This window comes from Lagopus leucura, unplaced genomic scaffold (genome assembly GCF_019238085.1).
Source record: "Lagopus leucura isolate 7727_CA_CO unplaced genomic scaffold, USGS_WTPT01 Super-Scaffold_100001, whole genome shotgun sequence".
In the NCBI taxonomy this organism is placed as follows: domain Eukaryota; kingdom Metazoa; phylum Chordata; class Aves; order Galliformes; family Phasianidae; genus Lagopus; species Lagopus leucura.
In genome coordinates, this window is record NW_024962262.1 from 49,662,557 (window position 1) to 49,686,186 (window position 23,630).

The following is a 23,630-nucleotide window of genomic DNA, read 5'->3' on the forward strand; positions in this document are numbered from 1 at the left end:
TGCTCCTTGCCTGAGAGTGCATGGAAAGTATTCATTGCTACCATGAATGAGCGACCACCAGACAAACAGTGCTGAAGGGCAAAACAACTACAACAGTGGCAACCAGGAGACAACCAAGGCTTGGTGGAAGATAGTTGAAACAATTTAATCTGAAGTGAATCTTAGAATCATTAAGGTTGGAAAAGACCTCCAAGATTATCTAGGCCAACTGTCCACGCACCATCAATATTGCCCACTAAACCATATCCTTAATACTACATCTACCCTTTCCTTAAACATCTCCAGGGACGGTGATGCCACCTCCCTGGACAGCCTGTTGCAATACATCACCACTCTTTCTGAAAATAAATTCTTCCTAATACACAATCCAAAAAATTCATAAACATAGTTAAAAACATCACCTTCTTTCTTCTGCATATCTGTTATTCCCACTGGCTAGCGTGTCCCTTGCAATTAATTCTCAAATGGTACTATAGGTCTTCACAGGCTGACAAGAATGGCCAATACAGTAAAACTTGGAAGGTTCTTCAGAAAAAGAGAAAACCATTAGTACAGGACAACATCAATTTGCAGAAAGTAAAAACGCATGGGCAAGAATAAGCAGCAGGAAATAGCCAGGCTTCACAAAGCAAAAACAATTAGAGGAAAAAGAGGAGAGCTTCAAGATCCCCATGATTTGATTACTCTAATTAGAGTATGAGAGTAATATAAACAATAAAGCTAATTAGTTATAAAAGACTCTTGAAGGCTGAAAGCTCTAGGAAGAAAAGTTGGAAAAAACATCATGAAAGAGTAGCACAGACTACAATAGTGACAGTCATCCCTGAATGGAAAGCCTAATGTGAGCACCCCTGTGTATCTCCCACACTTTCACAAAGACACTGAGGCAGGATTTGGTCATCAGCTTCAGATCTTTTGCAAGCAAAACCTAGGAATGCCCAGAGACCCTTTACTATTACAGAAGCAAGTCTGCAGTGCCTAAAAAGCTATCAGCATCATTCTCAGGGCTCCTCAGTCCTGCAAGCAGCTTTCAGTCATGACACTGTGTAAATGAGGAAAAGAAATCAGAGTGATGTATTTCTCAGCTGTGCTCAGTCTATACTGACCAAAACAGCTGGAAACTTTGTTCATGCTTACTTACTAGTACAATCTATCTCTACCAATCAATTCAGCAACTTTACCAAGAAACTAATTACTAAGTCACCTGGCTAGCACAACATTACAGATTGGTCTGCTTCTAGGATTAAAAGACTGGTCTGAATTTATACTACTGTGATGAGATAGTAAACAGGATACTAATTTTAATCTCACAATTCAGGGTCAGCAGTCATTAATATTTTAAACATCACATGAAAAGGTGTGAAATAATTGAATTTTTCATGTGCTTTTATATGCACATACAGATAGACCTTCACACAAAAAAATAAACATTTATAGCATACTTTCCTTCCAATAGGGTGGGGAAAAAAACTGAAAAAGATAATTCTACAGAAACACTTTCATTCTTCTGAGTCACCATTCCATAAAATTAGAAAGCATTCAACCAACCAAAGTCTTGGAAAATGTATTTGATAAGGATTCTTTCAAAGACTCATAAAGCACCACTCACACAGAAAGAAACAGGTAGAACTGATAGAAAAACAAGTAGTCCTGCTCACCCCCTCCCCCCCCATAGTCACAGGTGTGGTCACATTCCTTGTCACGTTTTTTCAGCTGAGCATGGTTTTTCTTTTTTTAATTAAATCTTTCAAACAGAAGATTGTTCTTAACCACTTAGCTACTGCTGTGACAGCCTTGTATGCAGATTTTGGCTCTCTACACAGGAACGTGAGTTTCTTCTGCGTTTTCTGAACTTCTTTCTTGCAAAGTCATACCACTGCTAATCCTTCAAGCAATTACAATTGTTTCTGTCTCCATAGTAACCCAGAAGAGAAATTAGCGTCACAGGAGGGCTGTCCATAACGCAGAAGATAGAGCAGTTTCCTCCAAATCATGAAAGTGTCTGTAGATGAAGCTACAGCTGTCTGACAGCAGCTGGAGAAGGATCCCATTTATACATTACAAAACATACGGATCTGAATACAAACCAAGTGCATCGCAGAAGCCCCCACAATCTGAACAGTCTTTGTACTTCATTACAGCTTCTCATTAGAGATGTGACCAATCTCCTACACTCATTCTGGAAGTTAAGGGAGAAGCAGGTTCCCCCAACCTCCAGGACATGCAGAAAGACACAAGGAGAGCAGAAGAGGAAATGAAGGGAAGTGAGACTCTCCAACTGTTCCCACTGATGGGATGACAACTCTTCAGACATTATGCAGAATCAGTGGCATATAAGCACTACAACAACCAGCTACCATGTTTCATTAACTGCAGATTATTGCTTCCAGTGTCTGCAGTGGACTCTGGATGAAGTCCACACAGAGAATTCCATTCCTGCCCTTGAACATCAGACCTGACCTAGACTATATGGACACTGACTTTTCAGGTTTTTCCTAACATGATTATGCATGCCCTTCTGAATGAAAGAAAAAAGAAGAGTTTGTGTTAGGAACTATTGTTCAGCAATAAGCAACCTTTTAATCCCAAGTACTCCAAAAGAAGCAAGCATCCTACAGGAATCTTAGGGAAAAAAAAGATCACGCTCATCCTAGTTAGCTGGCAAAGACTTAAAATACTTGGTAGGTTTTGCTGCAGCCTATTATTTAACCTCATATTGAAAAGATTAATCATGCCAACACAGTGCATTAAGTTTTCACTCTCTATAATAAAAAGCATACATTTTAAACAATGGAAAATATGATGCCTCATCTGCCATATGCTAAGTTGTGCATGCAAGCGTTGTCAAAGGAGTTATTTCTATGACAACAGTAAGCAAAAATTCTCACTTAATAATTCTACAGAAAGGATTGGGTCAGAATTGAGGAACTGCACATGGAAGCATTGTCCATTGGACATCAAGAGTTTGGAATGTAAGTTATTGAAATATTAATTATATAAAACGTTAGAAGAATTACATCAGGAAAAAAAAGAAGTGTTAGCATACTTCCCTGAATTAGTAGTCACTAAAAGCTTTGTAAGTGTGAAACTCCCTCTTAAACCAAAGTTCAGGTGTACTATAAAGCCAAGAGATTATAACAAAGCTAAGCTAAGTTTCCTACAGGAGGAGACCTAAATATGAGAGACAATTAGTCATGTAGGAGGTTAGTAACAACTGTAAGACATCAATTTATCATTTCCGCATTGTTATAGGCTAAAGACTAATTTGAGAAACACTGTCTTCTCTGATTGGAGAACATTTATCCTCACACCAAGTCATACATACTGAACTAATTACTTTTATTATAAGTGTAAACAAGCATATCACAGAAATAAATAGAAAGACTCCTTTTTTTAATGGAAAAGAAAAACAAAACCGAAAAACAAAAAAGAAAAATACACAAAAGCAACCCCATACCAGCATTTGACCACATATTTAAATTAAAACATATTCTTCCAAAAGATTTGGTAGTTGTTAATACCAAATGAAATCCACTTTATTTCACAATATTTATGTGGTACAAACTGTGCAGACCAAAACCATAGCATTCAGCTTCTAAACATTAAGTGTAAACTAAACAGCTGTATGCAAACATCCATCAACATCATTCTATGCACACATAATATATACGCCCACACGTAGACACAGCCTTCCATCGTGGTTTGTCCTCAGGAGCAGTACATCATGGGGGAACTGTTATGAGTACTCATCACAAATGAGGTATGGTCAACTGAGATTCTAATTGTCAAGGGAAGGATCAAAGACTCCACAGCTCACTCCTCTAAACAGGCTCCAGACATCTTCTGATGACTGTTTTATGTAGCTTCAACTAAATCAACAAATAACCTCTCAACCTTTTAAAAGCATGCACCATTAAGATGTCATAGAAATTTAGCAATGAAAGCATTACTTAATGCAGGCTCATTTTCTCTTTGAATTTCCTAATTTTCTATAAAACAGGACTGTACAGGATTCCCCAGGGGACTGTGGTAGTGGCACTAACTGACAGAATGCAAGGGGCTGACAGGTCTCACACTGAGAAGAAACTGCCATGCCAAGTCCCCAGGCAAATAAACAACACACTTAAAAAACATGTAGTGAAATGTATGCTGAGCTAGACCCAGATATAAGTGGATCCCCTGTAGAGGGCATAAGCAGTGCACTGACTTCATACCCTTCTGCTGGATCGTGGGAGGTGGACGTGTCCTACAGTGGGATGTGACGGAGGTGGCTTCTCCTTTATTTGTTCAGTATTCAGCTATTTGAAGAATTAAGGCAATTTAAGTTCAGAAATAGCTTGGAAAACAGAATGTTTCCTGCGTTTCTTTTATTTCTTTTTTTTTTTTTTTAAATCAAATCAGCCTTTGTAGAGTTATTGTACTTCCCTGTAAAATGAAATTTTCACATACCTCCAGGACTTCTGAGTTCCTTTTCCTCAAGAATCTTTGCTGCCTCTGCCAGGGGAAATCTCCATCGACTTCAGGAGAGATTGACTGGGACCCCACTGCAGTGACTAAAGCTATAAGAAAATACTTAATCCTGAAGCTGCTCTGAAGCTCCTCTGACTCTACCTAAGAGGACTAAGCTCTTACTTTTCTGCTCCAATGCTATGGTGCCACAATGACTCTCTGCCTTACCAGAAGATAGTTGATGAGCCAACAGGGCTGTGACCTCCCTAACCAAGTCCCACCCCACAGCAACAGGTCAGGGAGCAGGGGTGTCTGGGACAGGGACAAGAGCTTCATGAGGAAAGGAACACAGAGCTTCATGACCACATAGCAGAGACACAGTGATGGAACAGATTCAAAAAGGCCACCCTTTAAAGGACTGAGGGGTTGTGCTTTTTCTCTATTTTCTGCTTCAGCAAAGAAAATTGGAAAGAGGCAGCATGCAAAAACTGTGGATAGTCTGAAGAAAATACATTGCAAGAGCAGGTACTGCAAAACAGTTTAACTGTTAGAGACTGCCAGCAAGCTGCAAATTTGAAATAGGCAGCAGTAGCCAGGATTGGTAGTGGTCCAAATTCAAAAAACCCTATTCATTTACAGATTACACAGATAACCTGCTAAGGGTTATTATTCTCAAGTAGTGAGGGACATGCAGAGAAATGAATCCATTACAATTGATCAGCGTCTCTTCAAGCATGGCTGTGCTTGTAATACTTCAGCATGTACTGACAGACTGGCTTTTAAATGCCAACTTTTCTCTTTGGCAGTCACCACAGGATTTTAAATTAGCCAACTCTGACGCCAACAGAATTTATGACAAATAATGCACAGGGGGGTAAAACGGCATGGTTTTTCATAGTGCATGAGGCAATTCCAAGACTCTGGAAAGTTAAGGAAGTGGTCTCAACTTGAGACTACTTTATGTTTTAACTTCCTATCTGACCAGAGCCTCTTAAAGATGCAATCTTGGGAACTGGGATAACAGAAACCTGAGCAGAAAGACAGGTCAGAGAAGAACCTGGATGATGTGATCACCTCACAGCAGCAATATGATGTTATACACTCAAAGGTCTGGAGAAAAGTATGTTCAAGAATGAAGACTCTCTGCAAGATTGGATTAATTTAAGGATGATACAAGAAAAGGATGTACTTATAAGAGGAAGACAACTGAGTACTCAAAATAAGGGAACACTTTCCTACAGAAGGATGAAACAGGATTATTTTGATATGGTTTTAATTAACCGAAGCAATACACTGACAAACTGCCACATGTAATCAATTTTATCCTTGCATACTTTAAATTTTGATTAATAAGTTATTCACCCCAGCTTTGAAGATTGAAAAGAGTAATTAGTAAGTTATATTTAAAGATGAAATCAAAAAGAGGTTATTGTTCTTCTTTTATAAAACTTTTCTTTACAAATTACTGTTCCACATGTTTTATTTCAGGAATTTGGAGTAACATTATTTATACCTGCAACCTCTAAAGAAACAAAAATAATTTGTCATGAAAAACAAAGTACTTTCATTGTTTAGAGTGGGGGAAAAAAAAAAAAAAAAAAAAAACTCATTAACAACATGAAAGAAATTGTGTTTGGCTTCTTTTCCTGGAGAGCTGTTAGAGAAAGGAAGCAAACACAAGCAGCACAATACCCTACAGCTTAAAAAATTCAAACTCTCCTCAAATTATGCTTTATTTTCCATGCTGGACCTCAACTACTGTAAGCTTGCTGGGAATTTTATTTTGTTTTTTGGCAAATATACAAAGGCATCTCTGAAAGTAACGCCTCCTGTTTTATGATGTTGGCCCACAAGATCAAAGGTGGATGTAGGTGGTTTGGCAGTAGAGGATGAACCTTCCCACCAATATCCATTACGTTTTGTTGTCATGCAACAGATGGCAGCAGAGGGGCAGTCTGACAGAATGGAGTCTGACAAGGAAGTGCGGATGAAAGAAAGATGTGTCTCTGAATTTGTCCATGATGGAAAAATATGGCACCCATTGACATCTGTTGATGCTTGCTGAAAATTAACGGAGACCAAACAGTGGATATGAGCAAAGTGAGGTGGAAGGTGGTGAAACTCTGAAAGAGTGGGTCACCTCCACTTGTGCAGATTTTTTACAAGCATGGCAAGCAGGCTCTTGTTCATCACTGGCAAAAATACATAGCTAATGGAGATTATTATTTTGGAAAACAGTGTTTTGTAGCTGAGAATTTGCTCTATCAGCGTTATTGCTTTCTTTTTATCTGTTGCAGGTTTCATGAAAATAAATAGGAAACACTAACAGAGAGACCTACATAAAATGAAACAAGGCAAGTTCAAGAGCCTAGCCTCATATCTGGTAAATAATCAGGTTCTCATAATGCCTCGCACCATAACTAGGACAACTAATTTGGACTTTACCTAGATTCTGAATCCACAAAAAATGCTGAAGTTCTCTCCACAGCTAGGACAAGAGACAATATTCAGAGGAGGCAGAGAAAAAAAACAGCAGGAAAATTTAAAGATTAAAAAATAATTTGTAGGAGTGATGTAGTTATTATATATTGAAATAATACTATTAAGTTGATTAGATAATGGGATTTTTTTCAGTATAATTTAAGTCCTTCAATTATATTTTTTCATTATTTTAGTTATAATGAAAGTATTAAAATTTCCTTTTTAGACTATGGCTAAGTGTAAAACAGTGAAGGTATTCACACAACTTTGGCCATCTGAAGATCTTCTCTACAACAGCTGCAGTCACTGTCAGGAGACAGAGCTCTTTTTCCTCTTTTTCCTCTCATCTCTAATCATTTTCCTCTCATCTCTAATGTTGTTTTCATGCTTCTTTTTAATGTACTTTTAATTTGCTCTTAGATTACAACTCTTTTTGATACAAAAGATTTTTCACCAGAAATGTTAATCTGTATTTACTAGGAACATAAAGACCTATGAACAAGTCCCACCAAATATGATTTCCTCTTTCCTAACGAGTAACTTCCAAAGAGTAAATCCATATCATTAGTCACTGTATTCATCTTCAAGTTGAAGCAGAGATAAATTTTATTTAAGAACTGGAAATCCTCAAAGAATAAATTAAAGAAACCAGGCAGAAGAAAAAGGCTGCTGATAACAATACACCATTGGCTGCCAACATTTGGAAAATATTTTTTAAATAATCCAGAAAGAAATCCAGTTTTCTCACAAAGATTATGCTTTTCCCTATAACAGTCCTTCACTAAAAGCATTGTAACATGTTAACACACATGGTTTCCATGCTTCAGGAAGTTTATTTCACAGTGTTGTGTCCTGTTCTGCTACCATGCTTCTTTCTTATGCCTTTAAATGCTTGGTAGGAACCTTGGACTACAATGTCATTAAGGAGCTATCTGATTTATGTTAACAAGGAACTTTAAAACACAGATTTTTGATCCAGTACCAATGAAAGACAAGTTTGAAACGTAAGATTCAACAAACACTCAACCAATGAGAATTATATATGATGAATTCTAAAGAAATTCTGAGAATGTCCTTGTCTCACCTAAAAGGAGAATAAAGAATAACAATATTTCAGCTTCCTTCTCTCTTGATTCAAGCTGTAATCATTCTCCACAAAAGAACATGCTACTGTGCAGTGAAAAAGTCAACAACTACAAAAAAAGTAGCCTTTCAGAGCTCAGAAGGAAGTTCATTTTCTACTTGGCAGATACATTTGTTCCAGCAATATGTATATCATATTTATAGATAGCAATGTGGTTCTTATCATCACATAAATGCCAGATTCTCTCCTCTCAGATGCTGCATTCCTTTTGGACCTATATATAGTGACACTTTTCTTACTTTGTAACCTCACAGAGGCAATTTCTTTCCATCTTTCTCCTGACCTTACATATTCTTACATAACATTTCCTATGCATATTCTAAAAATCTTCACCCTCCCATGATGGAGGTGACCTGAACATGGCCAACCATAAAAAAAAAAAAAAAGATTGGATTCTGCTCTGCAGACAGACTTTGCATCCACATGAAAATTTCTGGCTATCCAGACATGAGGTTACATAAATAAAACGTCATTCTGTGCTCCCAAAGAAGAACAAAAGAGAAAAGAGAGAGCAAATCCATTTTGCTGGATACAGAAATATAATTCTCCAGGAAGATAGTACCTGCAGAAAATGGGAAACCCCATGCTGACACAGCTGCCCATTTCTATCAGCTTCTTTCTATATTTTCCCTCTCATTAAGGTAGAAGGCTCCAAGCTGCTAAACAGACAGATGAAAAAACAGCAGATTGTTACAGATGAATTTCACTAAAGAAGAAAGACCAATGTGACTATCTCCAAAAGCAGAATAATTGAGACAAAGAATCTCTGTAACTGGTCCCATCCTGGTAGAGGTGTCATGGAACACAGCAAATTTGAAGTGTAGAAGATAGAATAAAGTTTATTGTGCTTCTCCAAGAAGGTAATCTGCCTGAATAATTTTTGAAAATCACATAAATGACAGCTTTCCAACAGGAAAACAAGCAAAGCCTGTCCTTTGCTATACATTGGACCAGTTACACAGCTGTTTGATTGTAAGTATTAAAAAGGTTTAGTGTTCCTAAGGTAAGGGCATCTCCAAATAATAGAAGACTGAAACATACATCACATGCATGAAAGCTGGATATAGTGTTAACAAAACACTGCTTCTCACAAATATTTTTTTAATAAAACAGTGACAGACTGTTGCCAGGATAAACAGCCACTGAACTAACAAAAGTCTTTTTAATAAGGTCTGTACAAGTAATTTGCAGAAAGAAATTATCAGTACAGTGTGACATAGCAGGAAATGTGAAGGGTACTCCAACAATATGGAAACGTAAAGAAAAAGAAGGGTAAGTATGTGCTCTAGGCAGAGCAATAATGAAGAGTTGTGTTTGTTGCTGTTGTTTTTTTTTAATAGAGAGAACTGGAGAGATGCAATAAGATGACCAGCAGCAGTCATAATTCTTTAAAGTTATAACACGTTAAGTAGCTCTTCTGCTTCTCAAGAGCCAACATGGAAGGATGTTTGTTCCTCTACACAAAAATAACAGCTTTAAAGACCAAATGATGACATTACGCTTAACTCGCGACACTTAAAAGTAGGTTACACTTGGTAAAAAATTTTGTTTTTTAAAGTCTATGAGAAGTAGAAATATACTTTATGTTAAGGTCATGCAATATGAAAGTTAACCAGAAAAGTGTAAGAACTAAAGCTACAGGAATTAATTCATCTAGAAGCATTATGTAAGTGTAAGCTGGAGAAGGAAAATATCATGATGCACGGTAGAGCTAAAAGACTAAACTTGAACTTAAGACAGAAACATATAGACATTTTTTCTTTTTTTAAAGGCTACTGATTTAGAAAGGCAGGATAGACACCATCAGCATTTCTTCTTCATTGCAATAGGCCTGGTCAGAATCTCAACCCTGTGGTGTTATTGCAATTTATATATTAATTTAACTTTGGTCAACAACCAAACACTGTAACCTCAATAGGACAGTTAAACTAAGGATGCTAACAAGCATCCTTCTTGTTAACAAAGACCAAATGTGATATAGGCAATGACACCAAAACACCTAGTTTCCAAAAACTGTGCAATCTGAGTAGACAGCTGGTGCCTGATTCTATATACAAGTAAAAGGATACTGTTAAATATAAGGAACCTGGTGTCAATACTTTCTGATATCAAGACAGGGATCTCTTGGAAAGAGTCCAGCGGAGGGCCACAAAGATGGTGAAGGGCTTGGAGCATCTCTCTTATGAAGAAAGGCTGAGTGATCTGGGTCTGTTCAGTCTTGAGAAAAGAAGGCTGAGAGGGGACCTGATCCAGGTCTATAAATATCTAAGGTGTGGGGGGCAGAATGGCGAGGCTGAACTCTTTTCAGTGGTGAGTGGAGACAGGACAAGGGGAAACGGCCAGAAACTGCAGCATAGGAAGTTCTGCACAAATGTGCGTAAGAACTTCTTTACAGTGAGGTGACGGAGCACTGGAACAGGCTGCCCAGGAAGGTGGTGGAGTCTCCTCCGGAGACGTTCAAGACCTGCCTGGACGCCTACCTGTGCTACCTACTGTAGGGAACCTGCTTTGGCGGGGGGTTGGACTCGATGATCTCCGGAGGTCCCTTCCAACCCCTACAATTCTGTGATTCTGTGAAGGCATCTGTATGACCTAAATCTCCCTAGATTCATACAGTGCTTGACAAGTATGAAGAGCCAAAATTAACTTTTTTCTATTTTACCTAAAACATTTGTTCAATTGTGTATAACTGAAAAACTATATGAGCAGTCCTCCTCTAAATTGTACATATATTAGTACATTCATTAATTGCCTGTGATGTGGAGCTCTTGTGTGTTCTGCCTCACAAATATCGTACTTCCAGCAGAAGATAAGTATGACAGGTCCAGTGACATTAATGGAGCTCTTTCAACTTCAGTTGTCACAGCAATAGCTTCAAAATTGTGACTGGCGTCCTACCCATACACACAAATATTTCTGAAAACCTATCAGTCTTTTCTGCCAAGGATAGTCTGTCTTCTGAAAAAAAAATAGTCTAGTTGGAATATTTCTGGCCCCATAATCCTCTTCAGTACTGTTATACAACTATGAACAGATTTGTAATGAGGGTATGTTGGTATTTAATTTATGGTTAAAATCAATAGCTTTCCACAAGCTGATGATCAAAATTTTTACTCTCTATTCTTTACAGTTTCTGGTTTAGCTCATTTTTGGAGACAATTTATTGCAACACTTCTGCATTGAGAATTTGGTTGTATTGACCTAGACTAAAAAGCAGTGGAGGCCACCCCATACAGTACACAGGGCAACTTGTCAAAGAAGCCACATGCTGCTAGATGTTACAGAATTGCTTATTTACATAATGCTGTAGCACAACCCTGCTGTTTAGATTACACAATTAAAGACACATCAGCCAAAACAGAAATGGGTTCTTTGTTACACTCCTTTCCAGGTTTACCATTCCTTTTATCAGACAGATCCACTAAATTCAGGTTCTTGCTTTTCACTGTAAGAGGGTTACACGATGCACCAGCTGTCAATAAACTCCTAAAGAGGATTGCAGCTCACATGTCACTGACATGGCTGAGGAGGCAGACTTGCTTCTATCACTCCTAGAATGATTAGAGACAAAAGTATATTTCAAGCTTCTTTTACTTCTTTATTTTATAAACAGCAGAGAAAATTAATTGCATAAGCCCACAAGAGTGGGTAGAAAAGTCACTAAAAATATTTACCTACTCTACTCAAAGAAGCTCTGTATTTATTAAGGATCAGACTTCTTACAATAAGTTCATCAATAACATAGCGCTTTCTCCTCAAAGAGCAAAGGCAGTTCCCTGCCACACAGCAGTTCAATGTGACTGTCAGCGTGGCTGTCTGAGTCAAAAGCTTTCATACTCTGTCATTGCCAGAGCTTCACTTCAGGCAAAAGAGCTCTCACAAAAACATTCCTGGATCACTGGCAGATGGACTGTGTTTACTGTCCCTACTGACTCGCATAGAAAAGGGAATAGCTCAGAAGGTGTGAGCAAAACCTACAGCCTTTCACAGCTGCTTCTGAATGATGCTAATTCACAGGCTGTACTGAGTCAGTATCTTCTGCTGCATTTCTGAAAACTGTGAGTTTCTCTAACTGCCAATCTGTTTTCCATTTCACCCTGGCTGAAAGAAATCATAAAAATTGCAAAGATAAAAAAAAAAAAAAAAACCCAAACTCAAGTGCATTAATTCTTTTTGATAGGACCTGGCTCCAGCTCAGTGTGCTGTCCTTGACTTAGCTCTGACCTGCTGTGGACAGAACTCTGTGTGGTCTGACTTCTGCTGGTCCATTAGCACAATTATTCCAGTTTGCCCCTTAAGTCCCATTAGTACTTATCAAGCAGAGAATTGCTTGCTTGGTCACTGTCAGTAAGCATTTTGGTGACTCATTTATCAGCTTTTGCTGTATTTTGGAGAGTAAATCACTTGAGCTCCTTATGAATAGCAGTTTTTGAAAAAAACATTTGATTTGCTGGTCTACAGTCTGTGACCCTTTTTTTTTTTTAAACTCACTGGCTAATTTTTTCCATTTACACTTATCTATTTTGCCATCAGCTACATTCAATTTAGCATGAACTTGAGTTTTTAAATGTATGACCACTGCTACCCTGGAAATTTTTGCTGTGGCTGAGGAATGACTTCCAGTGCTTCTAATGAAAGAGGACAAACCACTCTGATGCTAATTAATTCTAACAGGAGAGACATTTAAAGTGTTGGGCAAACAGAAGCACATCTCTATTAACAAGCAGAATTATGTACTAAAACAGTAAGATAGAGAAGAAAAGAGATGAGAGGGGAGAAACAAAAGGTTTACTTTTGTACTTGAGAGTGGGACTGCTTGTGGTCTTTTTTAGAGGGATAAGGGCATTAAGTGGATTTATCTCACTAACATGTCTTATTTTTTGTTGGAAAACAGAGTTGTAAGTACTGACTAGCGCAAGGCTTTCAGGGGAAACAAGGAGTGCCATTAACTCTGTTGGAACTGACCTTCATAGTCTTTTGTTAACAGCAGTGTTGGAGGAGTTAGGATGTTTTATCATAACCAGGGAGCAATCACATTAAAGTCTGGCTTACAACCACGGCACCAACTTACTTTTATCTAATTCATTCCACAGATCACCACATACTGGTCTCATTCTACTTCATACTGTACTGCACCTTTCCCCAGGGTCTCTTTGTAGCCCTATGCAAGGGCTTGCATTCTTCCTTCTCAATATTTCTACTGCTTCTGCAATTTCTTGATATCTGTCTTAGAGCTCTCTCTTCCCCCCTCTATGCTCAGCAGCAGCTCTCCAAGAGCCAATCTTGGGCAGAGGCTGTGGCAGTATTTTTTGGCATACACCCAGTATGAACTAAGACACCCCAGCTCTCACCTGGCTACCCTAACTATTAGAAACAACAGTATCCTGTAAATCCTTCCTCTCTCCCTTGAGACCCATACATTTTCAATAGAATAGCCATTGGAAGAAGGAGCATGAGGAAGACATAAAACAACACTGATTATCAGGAAATTTACTTTGAAACTAAGATATCTGGCTTCCATTTCCTCTTTCAATGGATGTTTCATGATTCAGAGATTCAGAGATGTATTGAAAGAGAAAAAACATAAATAAGAATACCCTGGAGCTTGGTGAACCTTAAGAACTAAGGTGGGTGGGAAATGTACGTCCATCTCCTACACCTTGTGTCAATTACATAAACAGAGCATGTTTAATTAATTAATTAAACGAGCATAAGTAAAACAGTCACATAGGCATTACTTCTTCCTTGACTGCACTGTGAGGCCAAACTGCCCCTGTCCTGGGCTCTTCCCTCTTCTTATTCTCTGCTAAGATGTTGGATTCTGTCTACCTCAGAATCACTGACGTTCAAGCTCTGCAAGGAGTCTTAGAACAAGTAATCCCAAGTTATTGCTTAGCATCAGTCTTCATGACACCCTTTCATAACTGTTTTCACTCTCAGCTTTTTCTAGCTCAGTTCTCCCACTTCAGTGTTTGGGCCAATGGAAGAGTTGCCATGTTTTCATGCATACCATTTACAGAAGAACAGCTGCAACATAGCCTCTGCCTACTCACATGTTCACACAAAGCAGCCATACAGGTGCAGGCTGTAGATTTAGTGTTTAGTTTTCCTTTCCCCCTCACTATTAGAAAATACTCATCTGTAAATTTTTTGCTCCTCCACATGGCAGAAAATTGAAGACAAAACTGAATTCTTAGTAATTAATTTCATTTGACCACCTGCTGTTGCAAAGTTCTCTCTTCCACAAATAGCTTAGCATGTTAGAGCTACCACTCTCACACAAACACATGGGCCAGGAACAAAGTATGCAGGACAGTTTCTCAAAGAAAGGCTCAAGTGAATGAGTTATTTGCTTCATCTTACTTTGTCAACTCCTCACATTGGCTTTTTAAGCCCCATACAACCCTCCTGCTCAGCAGTGATTGCCTCTACGCAACACGTTTCTTTTCAAAGTCTGGCTCTCTGGTTGGCATCACACTTGAACATTATAATACCAAAAAATAAAAATCATTGCTGACAAAACCTTCCCCCGTTTAAAAAGAGCTTTACATGAGAAAACATCTGTCACAGCCTAAAGAGGATTGAATCTTGTAGGCTACTGGCATTTTTCCACAATTGGCCTAGGAGAGATGTCTAAGAAGAACCCAAAACAACCATATTATTAATTATTAGAAAGAGAACAGCTGCTTGCAAAATTCAATAGCATTTTTTGTTTGTTCGTTTGACTTTTACAATCTCACAGGAATTCAAGTGTAATATTTGCGTATTGGTACTTTGCAAATTTTTCACTTAGTGCTGAGCATCGTTTTTAGCTTGACAGTGGAAATAGTCAATTAATATGCTCTAATTCTTTCAACTGAACATTTCAAAACGAAAATTGATATTGGTGGATTTTTGTTTAAGAAAGCATTCCGTCAGAATAAAAAAAACAATTGAGCACCTAGGGTTCTAGTCTGCTAACGATAGAACAGAAATGGTAGTATATTATCAGTTTGAGACATTGTAAGTCATTATAATAAGTAAGCACTGAGGTTTTTAACTGTACATGGCAATAGAAAAGTTAAATAACTTTGAACAGACACGTGTATATCATGAGTGAGGTCTCAGTATGCTTCATTAGTAGAGAAAACTAAATGAAAGCTTTCTGCTGAACAAGCATCCTTTGCTCAAGTGGAGCCCAACAGCTCTCTCACGCCACACAACCACATTTCTGCTTTCCTTCCACTATCACTCTAGGAGCAGACTTACAGTCCTTCTCATCACAAACCAATGATTTCCCTACTGATCCCGTGAACACAGACTTGGGTCAAAGGAAGAATTTGATTTGGTTGATTATTTTCATTTTTTTCTTACAGAAGTGAGGATTATGTAAATGAAACTGAGAGACCAGAGAAATGCTAAAATAAATAGGTTTGCTTGATGAAACACAAATTCAAGCAGATTCAATAAGTAAATAAGGGATTAATTTTTGTTACTCTGGAGATTAATCTTTTTAACGAGACATAAAAGTTAAAGAAAAAAACTTCCAAGGACTATAACATAAAATGAACAACAAATTCCAGTGCCAAATTCATCCAAACATAACCTCAGAGGAGTAATTCGACGTCTTGGTTTGATCACTTTTTTTTCCCACTGTCTAATTTCTCATTAAAAGTTCACAACAAAATCAAAAAAGAACTGCCATTATTTTTTTGTTTGTTTCTTTTTCTCCCTACTTTTAAGAAGTCAGTGTTATTACCTGACTGCCTAAAAGAAGTACAGCCAGAAATTACATCAAAGAGAGAAAGGGACCAGAAGGGCAACATGAAATGAATGCCACAGGGTATAGTTCCTCAATTATCCACTCTTCCATCACTTTTATATTCCAAAGAAGGCCTTTCTTTTTTCATTAATATAGTTTTAAATAGCATCATAAAGTAATTGGCTACATGGGATTACTATACATCTTATTTCTTTAGAAATATATTTTTCTATAGTGGCCTTTGAGGCTCACTAATTCCTAAGTTGAAAGCAGCTGATATCGCTCCCTTACTGTGGATCATAAAGGAGAATTTCAGATTTGCTTGGCACAAAGCCATGTCATTTGGTTTCTCCCGTGGAATCAGCACTAATGATGATAAGATCAAGGTAACCAAGGAACCTTCCTTTGTGACCACAACTTGAACATGCGGAGACAAGATGGAAGGAAGTAAGCTGTGCTTTTGAATATGTCAGGGCAGACATAAAGAACATTGTCCATGCTGTCACAGAGCAGTGTGAAATCTTCCTGCAGTGCAAGGGACTCAAGAAGGTCCTGGATCAATGTCTATAGACCGCAAATGCAACTTTCGTTAATAAGATGTTAAAAATAGCCAGATTGATCCTTTTCATAAAGGCTAAGGAGAACGAACAAAGTTCAGAATCAAAAATAAGTCTGCACTGGTGTTTTGTACTACATTAAAACCTGTATTTCCAGCAGAGCACGCTATAGCAGATAGTGTAGTTCAGTGTAAACATACACCTCAGCCAGCTGCATTCCCACTGAAAAACTCTGGAGCTCATTTGCATTCCAGTTCAGAAGAAAATGCCTGTATTTCCTGCAGCAAGCAATACTGGAGGAAGTATGGTCTTAACAAGAAGGCTGACTTCTTTCAGCCTGAAGGATGCTCCAGGACCAGCACAGATGGTCCAAAGCTTTTTCACATAGAGCCTGGGCAGCCTAATGCAATGCAGTAAAACCTGAAGGGAACCATTCTTCAATACACGATGGAAACAAGATGGCATTTTGATGGGCAGGCAGCTCATGACCGTATGCTAGCTAGCCACAAAATACCCACAGGATTATGCTGCAGACAAATGGAACTGTTCAGACCAGAACAGGGTGACTATCTACTCTGCTCAGAAAGAAAAAAGACTCCAGATAACTCAAGAACATTTTCTTAAAGGTAATTTTAGTGACTAAGATAAATCCTGTGTTCTCTTGGATAGATTCTTTAGACAGTCTTGTGTCAGCGTAAATGTGAACAATTTAGAGAGCCTGGCAATCTTATCCTTGAAAGATAATTCAGCAATTTAAGTTAAGTAGATGCATTAAAACAAACCAAACAGGCATGCCAATTTAGCCAACCCTTTTAAAGAAAAAAAGGATTAGGTCTCCTCTTTTTTTAATAGTAGTCTTCCAAGTCAAAGAACAGTTTACATTAAAAGTTAATTATTATTCTGCTGAAACTAATCAAACAACTTGGGAACTTGCAAAGGTTTATTCATGTTTTTATCTGCATTCTGTTGAGTGGTCCCAATGATTTAAGGGTAATTACTCATATTAGAGGAGTCATACAGATCACATTCATGTTTTAATTGCACCTAGTGTACATTTGCTAAAATACACACTGACAGATAAGATTCATCTCCACATGAAAAAAAAAAAATCAATTATGTTGCAGAAGCAAGAGAGGTAAAAATCAAACAAGAAGGAACTTTAGGAGATGCTTTCCCAATCCCTAATTTATTACTACAAAAAAAGATATATGTATTTGCCCATAAGACAGCATGGAAATGGCTCTTTAATCGTACTCTATCCCTAAATCACATAATTTTACTCCATAGGAAAACAGTGTTATCAAAAGATCTGGAGCTACTGCCTGCCCTTGCAGGAAGGTGGGCTCCCCCATAGTTTAGAAAGTATTTTTCATCTCTAGCACTGGTGATCATGATTTCCAAACATGGTTCATAGTAAGTTACATGCAGCCAGTACAAAAATTCCTGTAAACAGGAAGAAATACAGTCAGCAGAGTGACAGCTAGTCTATAAGAATATGACAGTATTTTCAATTCCTGTATCAGGACAGTTAACAGGACAGTACACAGCACTTGTACACACATCAGTAATTAGACATATATGAGAATTCACAAATGAAAATCCTTGTTTACAGATGCATTTTTCCTGCCTTCCTCCTGACACTGCATCCAACTTGTACTTATAATACTCTTTTAAAACCAGATGACATTAGCTCAACACTACCACATGCTGAACTAAGGAACTTTTACAAGATTTTAATCTGTCCATAAAAGTCTTAGTCAACACAACAAATCCTCAAATACCCCAAAAATCATTTCTAAAGGATTTATGGGGCTTTTGTGGTCAAGCTGTCAATTTGATTATTTTTTAATATTTCAAAAGCACAGCCATAACGATTTCCAATTCTCATTCTGAAGTAAATACCTTCACATGCTCATAAAACCTTGACTTTGTTTGATGTAGACTTACAGAGTACATGTATACTTCTGGGAAGCAAGGTGAGCAGCAAAGCTCATCTAGCTAACCTGATTCTGCTTTGTCCAGATCAGAGAACTTACAAAATGCCCAATACAAGTAGATTTCCTTCTAAATTACATGTAGTGGTACAGGACACACCTTGCCCCTTTCCAGCAGTGCAGGGATGTGACCAGCATGCCCAGAGCTATGAAAAGCCCTTGAGACTGCAATTCCTAAATTAATAGAAGCAGCAGAGAACCGTATGAAGAGGAATGAAATACCACTTTTTGGTTGAAAAGCCAATTTAACTAACAGTGAGACTTCACCAGGACTCCAGTTACACTTCTGATCTACAATATGTTTCTGTTTAATTTTAATTAATTGATTTTTTAAAGTCTTATTCAAACATTAATCTGCTTTGAAATCTACCATGTTTTTCCTGACCTATAACAGGAGTCTCCAGCATCAGGATCTGGAAATTGTGCTGATACTCTACTTAACCACTGCAGTTTAAGCCATCTTGCTCAAAACTTAAGCCTCCAAGCAGACTGTGTTCTTCAGGAGCTCAGATAGATACATCTTTCTCACCTTATATACATATACATATACTTTATATATTTCTGAATACCTATAAGTAGTACTGTTAATCTTTTTCACCAGGAAAGACTGGACAACCGTTCCCCATAGCTACACTCTTCCTGATTCATGAAAGGATACACAAGGAGTGTATTCCTTTTACCCTCAATACGTGATGTGGCAACATCACATCCATTATCAGTTATCAGTGCCATTTTTATATTTTCTGTCTTAGCCATAGTGATTCACTTTAAGGTCTTATGATGCAGTTTGGAAGTTCACATGCAGCTTTCCTAAAGGGACAGGGGGTGTCACCTGAAAACAATCCTTATTTCTGTGTGGTTTGTGACACCAATTAGAGAAGAAATGGGATCTTGAAAAAACAAAATTGGTCCATGGCTGCTATTAAAACTGAGATTAGTTTGGAAATCTAATGATCTACCACTGTCCTTAGGCAATTAAAACTGCCTTGATGTCCCCATTAAGCTTCCCGTTCTCTTTAGGGGAGAAACAACAATTGCTTATTGAAAATACATATCTTCTCTGCAAGAAAGTAAAAATAAATCTGAACTGGGAGAAAAACTGTGTTTGTCCTTATTCTTACCTTCCCTGCATGGGGACTTGAGTGAAATCCTTCCCCAGAGCAACGCAGCCATCCTCTTCAATTGCTGCTTTTTCACAGGGGGTGTGTGGCTCTCCAAGACTCGTTACCATGCCATGATACTCTTTTAAGAGCCACAGCTCATTGCAACTTCTGGTCCCCGGTTTGGTTGCCACTCTTGCAGATAAACTGGTTTGATGTGAAGGGGTCTGATTCAGCTCCATTTCTTGTCTAGAAACCACACTGTCATCCTTGTTATCCAAGTACATCTGTTCCTGGGGGCAGTTCTCCTAAAGAAAGCAAAAACAAATATATTAGGACTAAACTGAATTGACTCAGTATTTACTCCAATATAAGTATGTTAAAAATGCCAACCAGTAGATTTATTATTTTTTTTCTTTCACCTTTAGCTATTTCCCTTGTAGATTTATTTCAACCAGGAATAATTCCAACATTTTAAACCTCTTTGCAACTTCAAAATTAGCCATTATAGAGAGCATAGACACATGTAAAGAGACCTTTTCCATGTCTGTCATAATTTTCTCCCACAAATTCACCCAGAACTTGCACTCTCCTGTCCCACACAATGAGCCAGAATCACCTCCGGATCAATGAGGACAGGCATTGAGTCTATACTTAACAAGAAACAAACAGCCACAGCACTATCAGCAAGCTTTGTACTAATAAAGTAAAAACTAAAACACCAATCCTTTTACATCTGTGTAAATGGAAATCCAGCTAATGCCAGGAAGAATTATCTCTGATTTACAGACCTCTTAGCACTAGGAAAGTGGGAACCAAATTTTGGCCAATCTGTTAAGACCCAAGCTCCTGCTGGATGCAGCCTAGTTACTGGCCTGCTGTCCGCCACCTGACACCCAGAAACAGGCCTGGGACCTATTCAGAGGCCCCAGGCTCAGAAAATCTCCCATTGCATAACATCTTCTGGGGTTGTCATAACAGCGTTTCACCAACTCAACCAGCTCCTCCCCTGCCCACAGCAGTGATCCTGCACTGTCTTCCCAGCCTACAGAAAGCCACTGCTGCTCTGAAGTGGTACCACAGCCAGCAGCTCCTTGTTAAGCAGATGGGATACTTGAGGTTTACGGAGACAGCATTCCATTTTACCAGCTGCCAATGGCACTTAGGAAATGTGAATACAACCTTGCTGAAAATTAGGTTCTATTATATGATTATTAAAAATGATTATAATAAAACTTCGTGCATAACAGTCGAAAAGCTTTTATACTCTAATCATTACAATTCAGTGTGAAAAGTTACAAAGAAAAGCACTTCAGAATATCACAAAGTGCCCAAATCAGACACAGAGACCGCATTAGAGAGCAGCCCTTCTTGAACACACGCTGAGGGATGTAATTATGGGCCTGTTCGACTGCAAAGTGACAAAGTCACCACTGAGGACAGCAACAGCCCGGTACACAGGTCTGTCAGCTTCATGCATCCCCACAGGAAGGGAGCACAGCCATTCTGGAGCCTGTCTCCGCTCCTTCCTCTGGAGACCTCAGCAAAGGACAGGAAGATAGAAGCACTGAGCCATGGGGCAGAAACAACACCATTCCAGGGAACAGGCTCAGCAGGAGAAATCACTGCATATGGAAATAACAAAAAGCTAATCATGGATTTGTGCAGCTTTAGGCTGTCCTGGTCATACAGACTAAAATGTGACAGAGACTCCTGAAAGGAAAGGCCAAAATACATACCATTAGAAACATAGATCTCAGCTACAAGCAAAGGCAGGCTTGCAAACCAAATCTTAATAAGAATTTCCCCAGGTGGCATTTCTTTCTCTAGCACTGCATTTCTTTGTTTTTCTACTCCCAGCATCCTTAGCTTTCACATAATAATCTTCTGCATCTGTCCTGATAGGTAGTTTGACTAATTTGACTCTTCCCTTCATTAGCATCAACACAAATAAGCCTTTGATTGTACTTGGTTTTCCTCTAGTTGTTGTTACATCTGTCACTCAGTATAAAGAGCACAAGTATGGCTGGTGTAGTACCAGATGCACCACCACTGAGCTGATCTGGGGCATCTCCACAGTCTAGAAAACACTGAGTTTTGGTGATCCAAGACATAGTCTTGAGTGAGAGGCTTGGAGAGCTACACTTTTTTGCATTGTACCTTGAGACCAATGGCTGGCAGTACCGGGAGAACCAACTCACAGCTTGTAGAGGCCAACACCAGCCACCAACACCCTTATGCCACCTCTGGTAGCCTGTGGCTCTACCAGTTGCAGCCCACGCTAAAATCCCAAGCTGCCTTTCACTCTAACAGATAACTGTTAGATAACTTTGGAATGCAAGTACTTCCAACCGCAAATGGAAAAGACAATTTCTCATCTTCATTCTTACTTAATGGAATTATGTACTGGTTTTATCAAGACACTCTGTAAGTCAAAACTAAGATATCTGCTCACTCGTTACATTTTTTCATAACATTTGGTTTGTCTGAACACCTGCTGTGAAAATACACAGGCTTTAAAGTGATGTCAGGCTGTAGAAACATGAGCTTCAGCTGTACTAGCTTTTTTAAGATGAGAACATGAACACAAACTCTATAATCGATCATGCCTCACCCTAAAAGTGTGAAATAGATATATCCTGAGGTGAGTAAGGACTAAATCAGTTAGGCTCTTATAAGTACAGAACCTTAACATGAAAGACATTTATTTTAAGAATTAACATCAGTGAAAAATAAAAGGACAAGAAGCTTGAAAGAAAATCTGATGCCTGAATACAAAATCATAAACCACAGTACTGCACATTCAAAAAAGCTTTGCAAAAAAACAAAATAATACAGCATCATTTTGCCACTAGAGACAGGTTTGATTGTGATTACCTACGTAGCTAAACATTGCTAAGGCAACTATCACCATGGTATCTAAGCTTCTGAAGCATCAGTGCATTTACCATTCAAGAAATTCTCAAATGATTACATTTCCCTGTAGTTACAGAACTTTTCTCCTTTTTTTTTTCCTTCATTTTTCTTATTTACAGTGTCACCATCAGCAAGGAGACACAGGTGAGATGTTATCATGAGAAGGTGAGGAGATATTTTGACCAAGGAAAGTTCATTTTGTGTTCATCTGTCTGGAGCCATGTACTACCAAAGGTTTTATAGCCACAGCTAGAAACTGTTATCTAGGGTTTGACTGTGAAAGGGTTAATACAATATTTAAGCAATATTTGTTATCCCTTTTCATCCCTTTCATCCCAGCCCAAGCAGTTGAACATCTGTTTTTAGAATACTGGCAAATAATTTGTTTTTTCTTTAAGTTTTCAGTTGCTAATAAGATGAACAGGTTATCTAAAATGTTTTATATAAGAGACTTTGTGTAACCTGCTTTTAGTTGCAAAACAAAATGCTAGTGGCAAATGATGTAGCTAGTAATATATCATCATTTAAACCATTATATTCCTGAGAATCAATAATCACAGCATAGCATCTCTGAAAACAAAAATGAAGTAGAATTTAATCTTAGAGCCCATGAGGCTACAAAATATGACATCTTGAGATAATATAAGCAGTATATTTTCTGTCTTGCATATCTCATCATGTTTCAAGGCCTTTCTCCCACTAAGACTAGAAAATACATTAAAAAATATTACCTTTACACTTAGCCACCTCTGCATTACCAAACAGAAACCCAAGTTTAAGAAAATAACTACTGGGAGAAGAACTGTGTGATGCTGCTAACATGGTATACCCCTAGCCTTTTTTTCAACAACATTTACATTCATCCCCCACTGTTCACGTCTGCTGGGAAGCATTTCACCCAAGAGTAATTAAAGCCAAATCTTGTCCACCTGAGAAGGCTCTCTGCATCATCTGAGTCTAAATAAACTTCTATCCTACTGACTCCTCTTTCAGCCTGCCCCTGTACAAAGAGCACTGCAGAGGCCAGAGGGACTGCTGAGAGGAAGCTCATGCACTGCTTACACTGAGAGTTCCCACAGGCAGATGCACCACCAAGGCACGTTTCTGTGTATGTATTTCCCTCCAGGTATACATTTCATGACTGCTTCCCCACAAGTCAGACAAGTGATACTGTATTGGCTGCCTGAGGTAAACACACCAAAAAATTGTCTCAGCAGCAAGGAGGACAAGAGCTGCTCTTAGCCTGTG

The 23,630-nt window shown here is 38.4% G+C and overlaps 1 protein-coding gene across 1 annotated transcript in view; it reads right to left on the bottom strand.

Moving 5' to 3' along the window:
• OCA2 (OCA2 melanosomal transmembrane protein) overlaps nt 1-23,630 on the bottom strand; it is a 177,617-nt gene that overhangs the window by 133,759 nt on the left and 20,228 nt on the right. The window contains exon 2 of the mRNA XM_042867669.1: nt 19,488-19,774. Coding sequence (XP_042723603.1) covers nt 19,488-19,753 — 266 coding nt within the window. The 5' untranslated portion in view covers nt 19,754-19,774. The remainder of the gene's footprint in view (nt 1-19,487; nt 19,775-23,630) is intronic.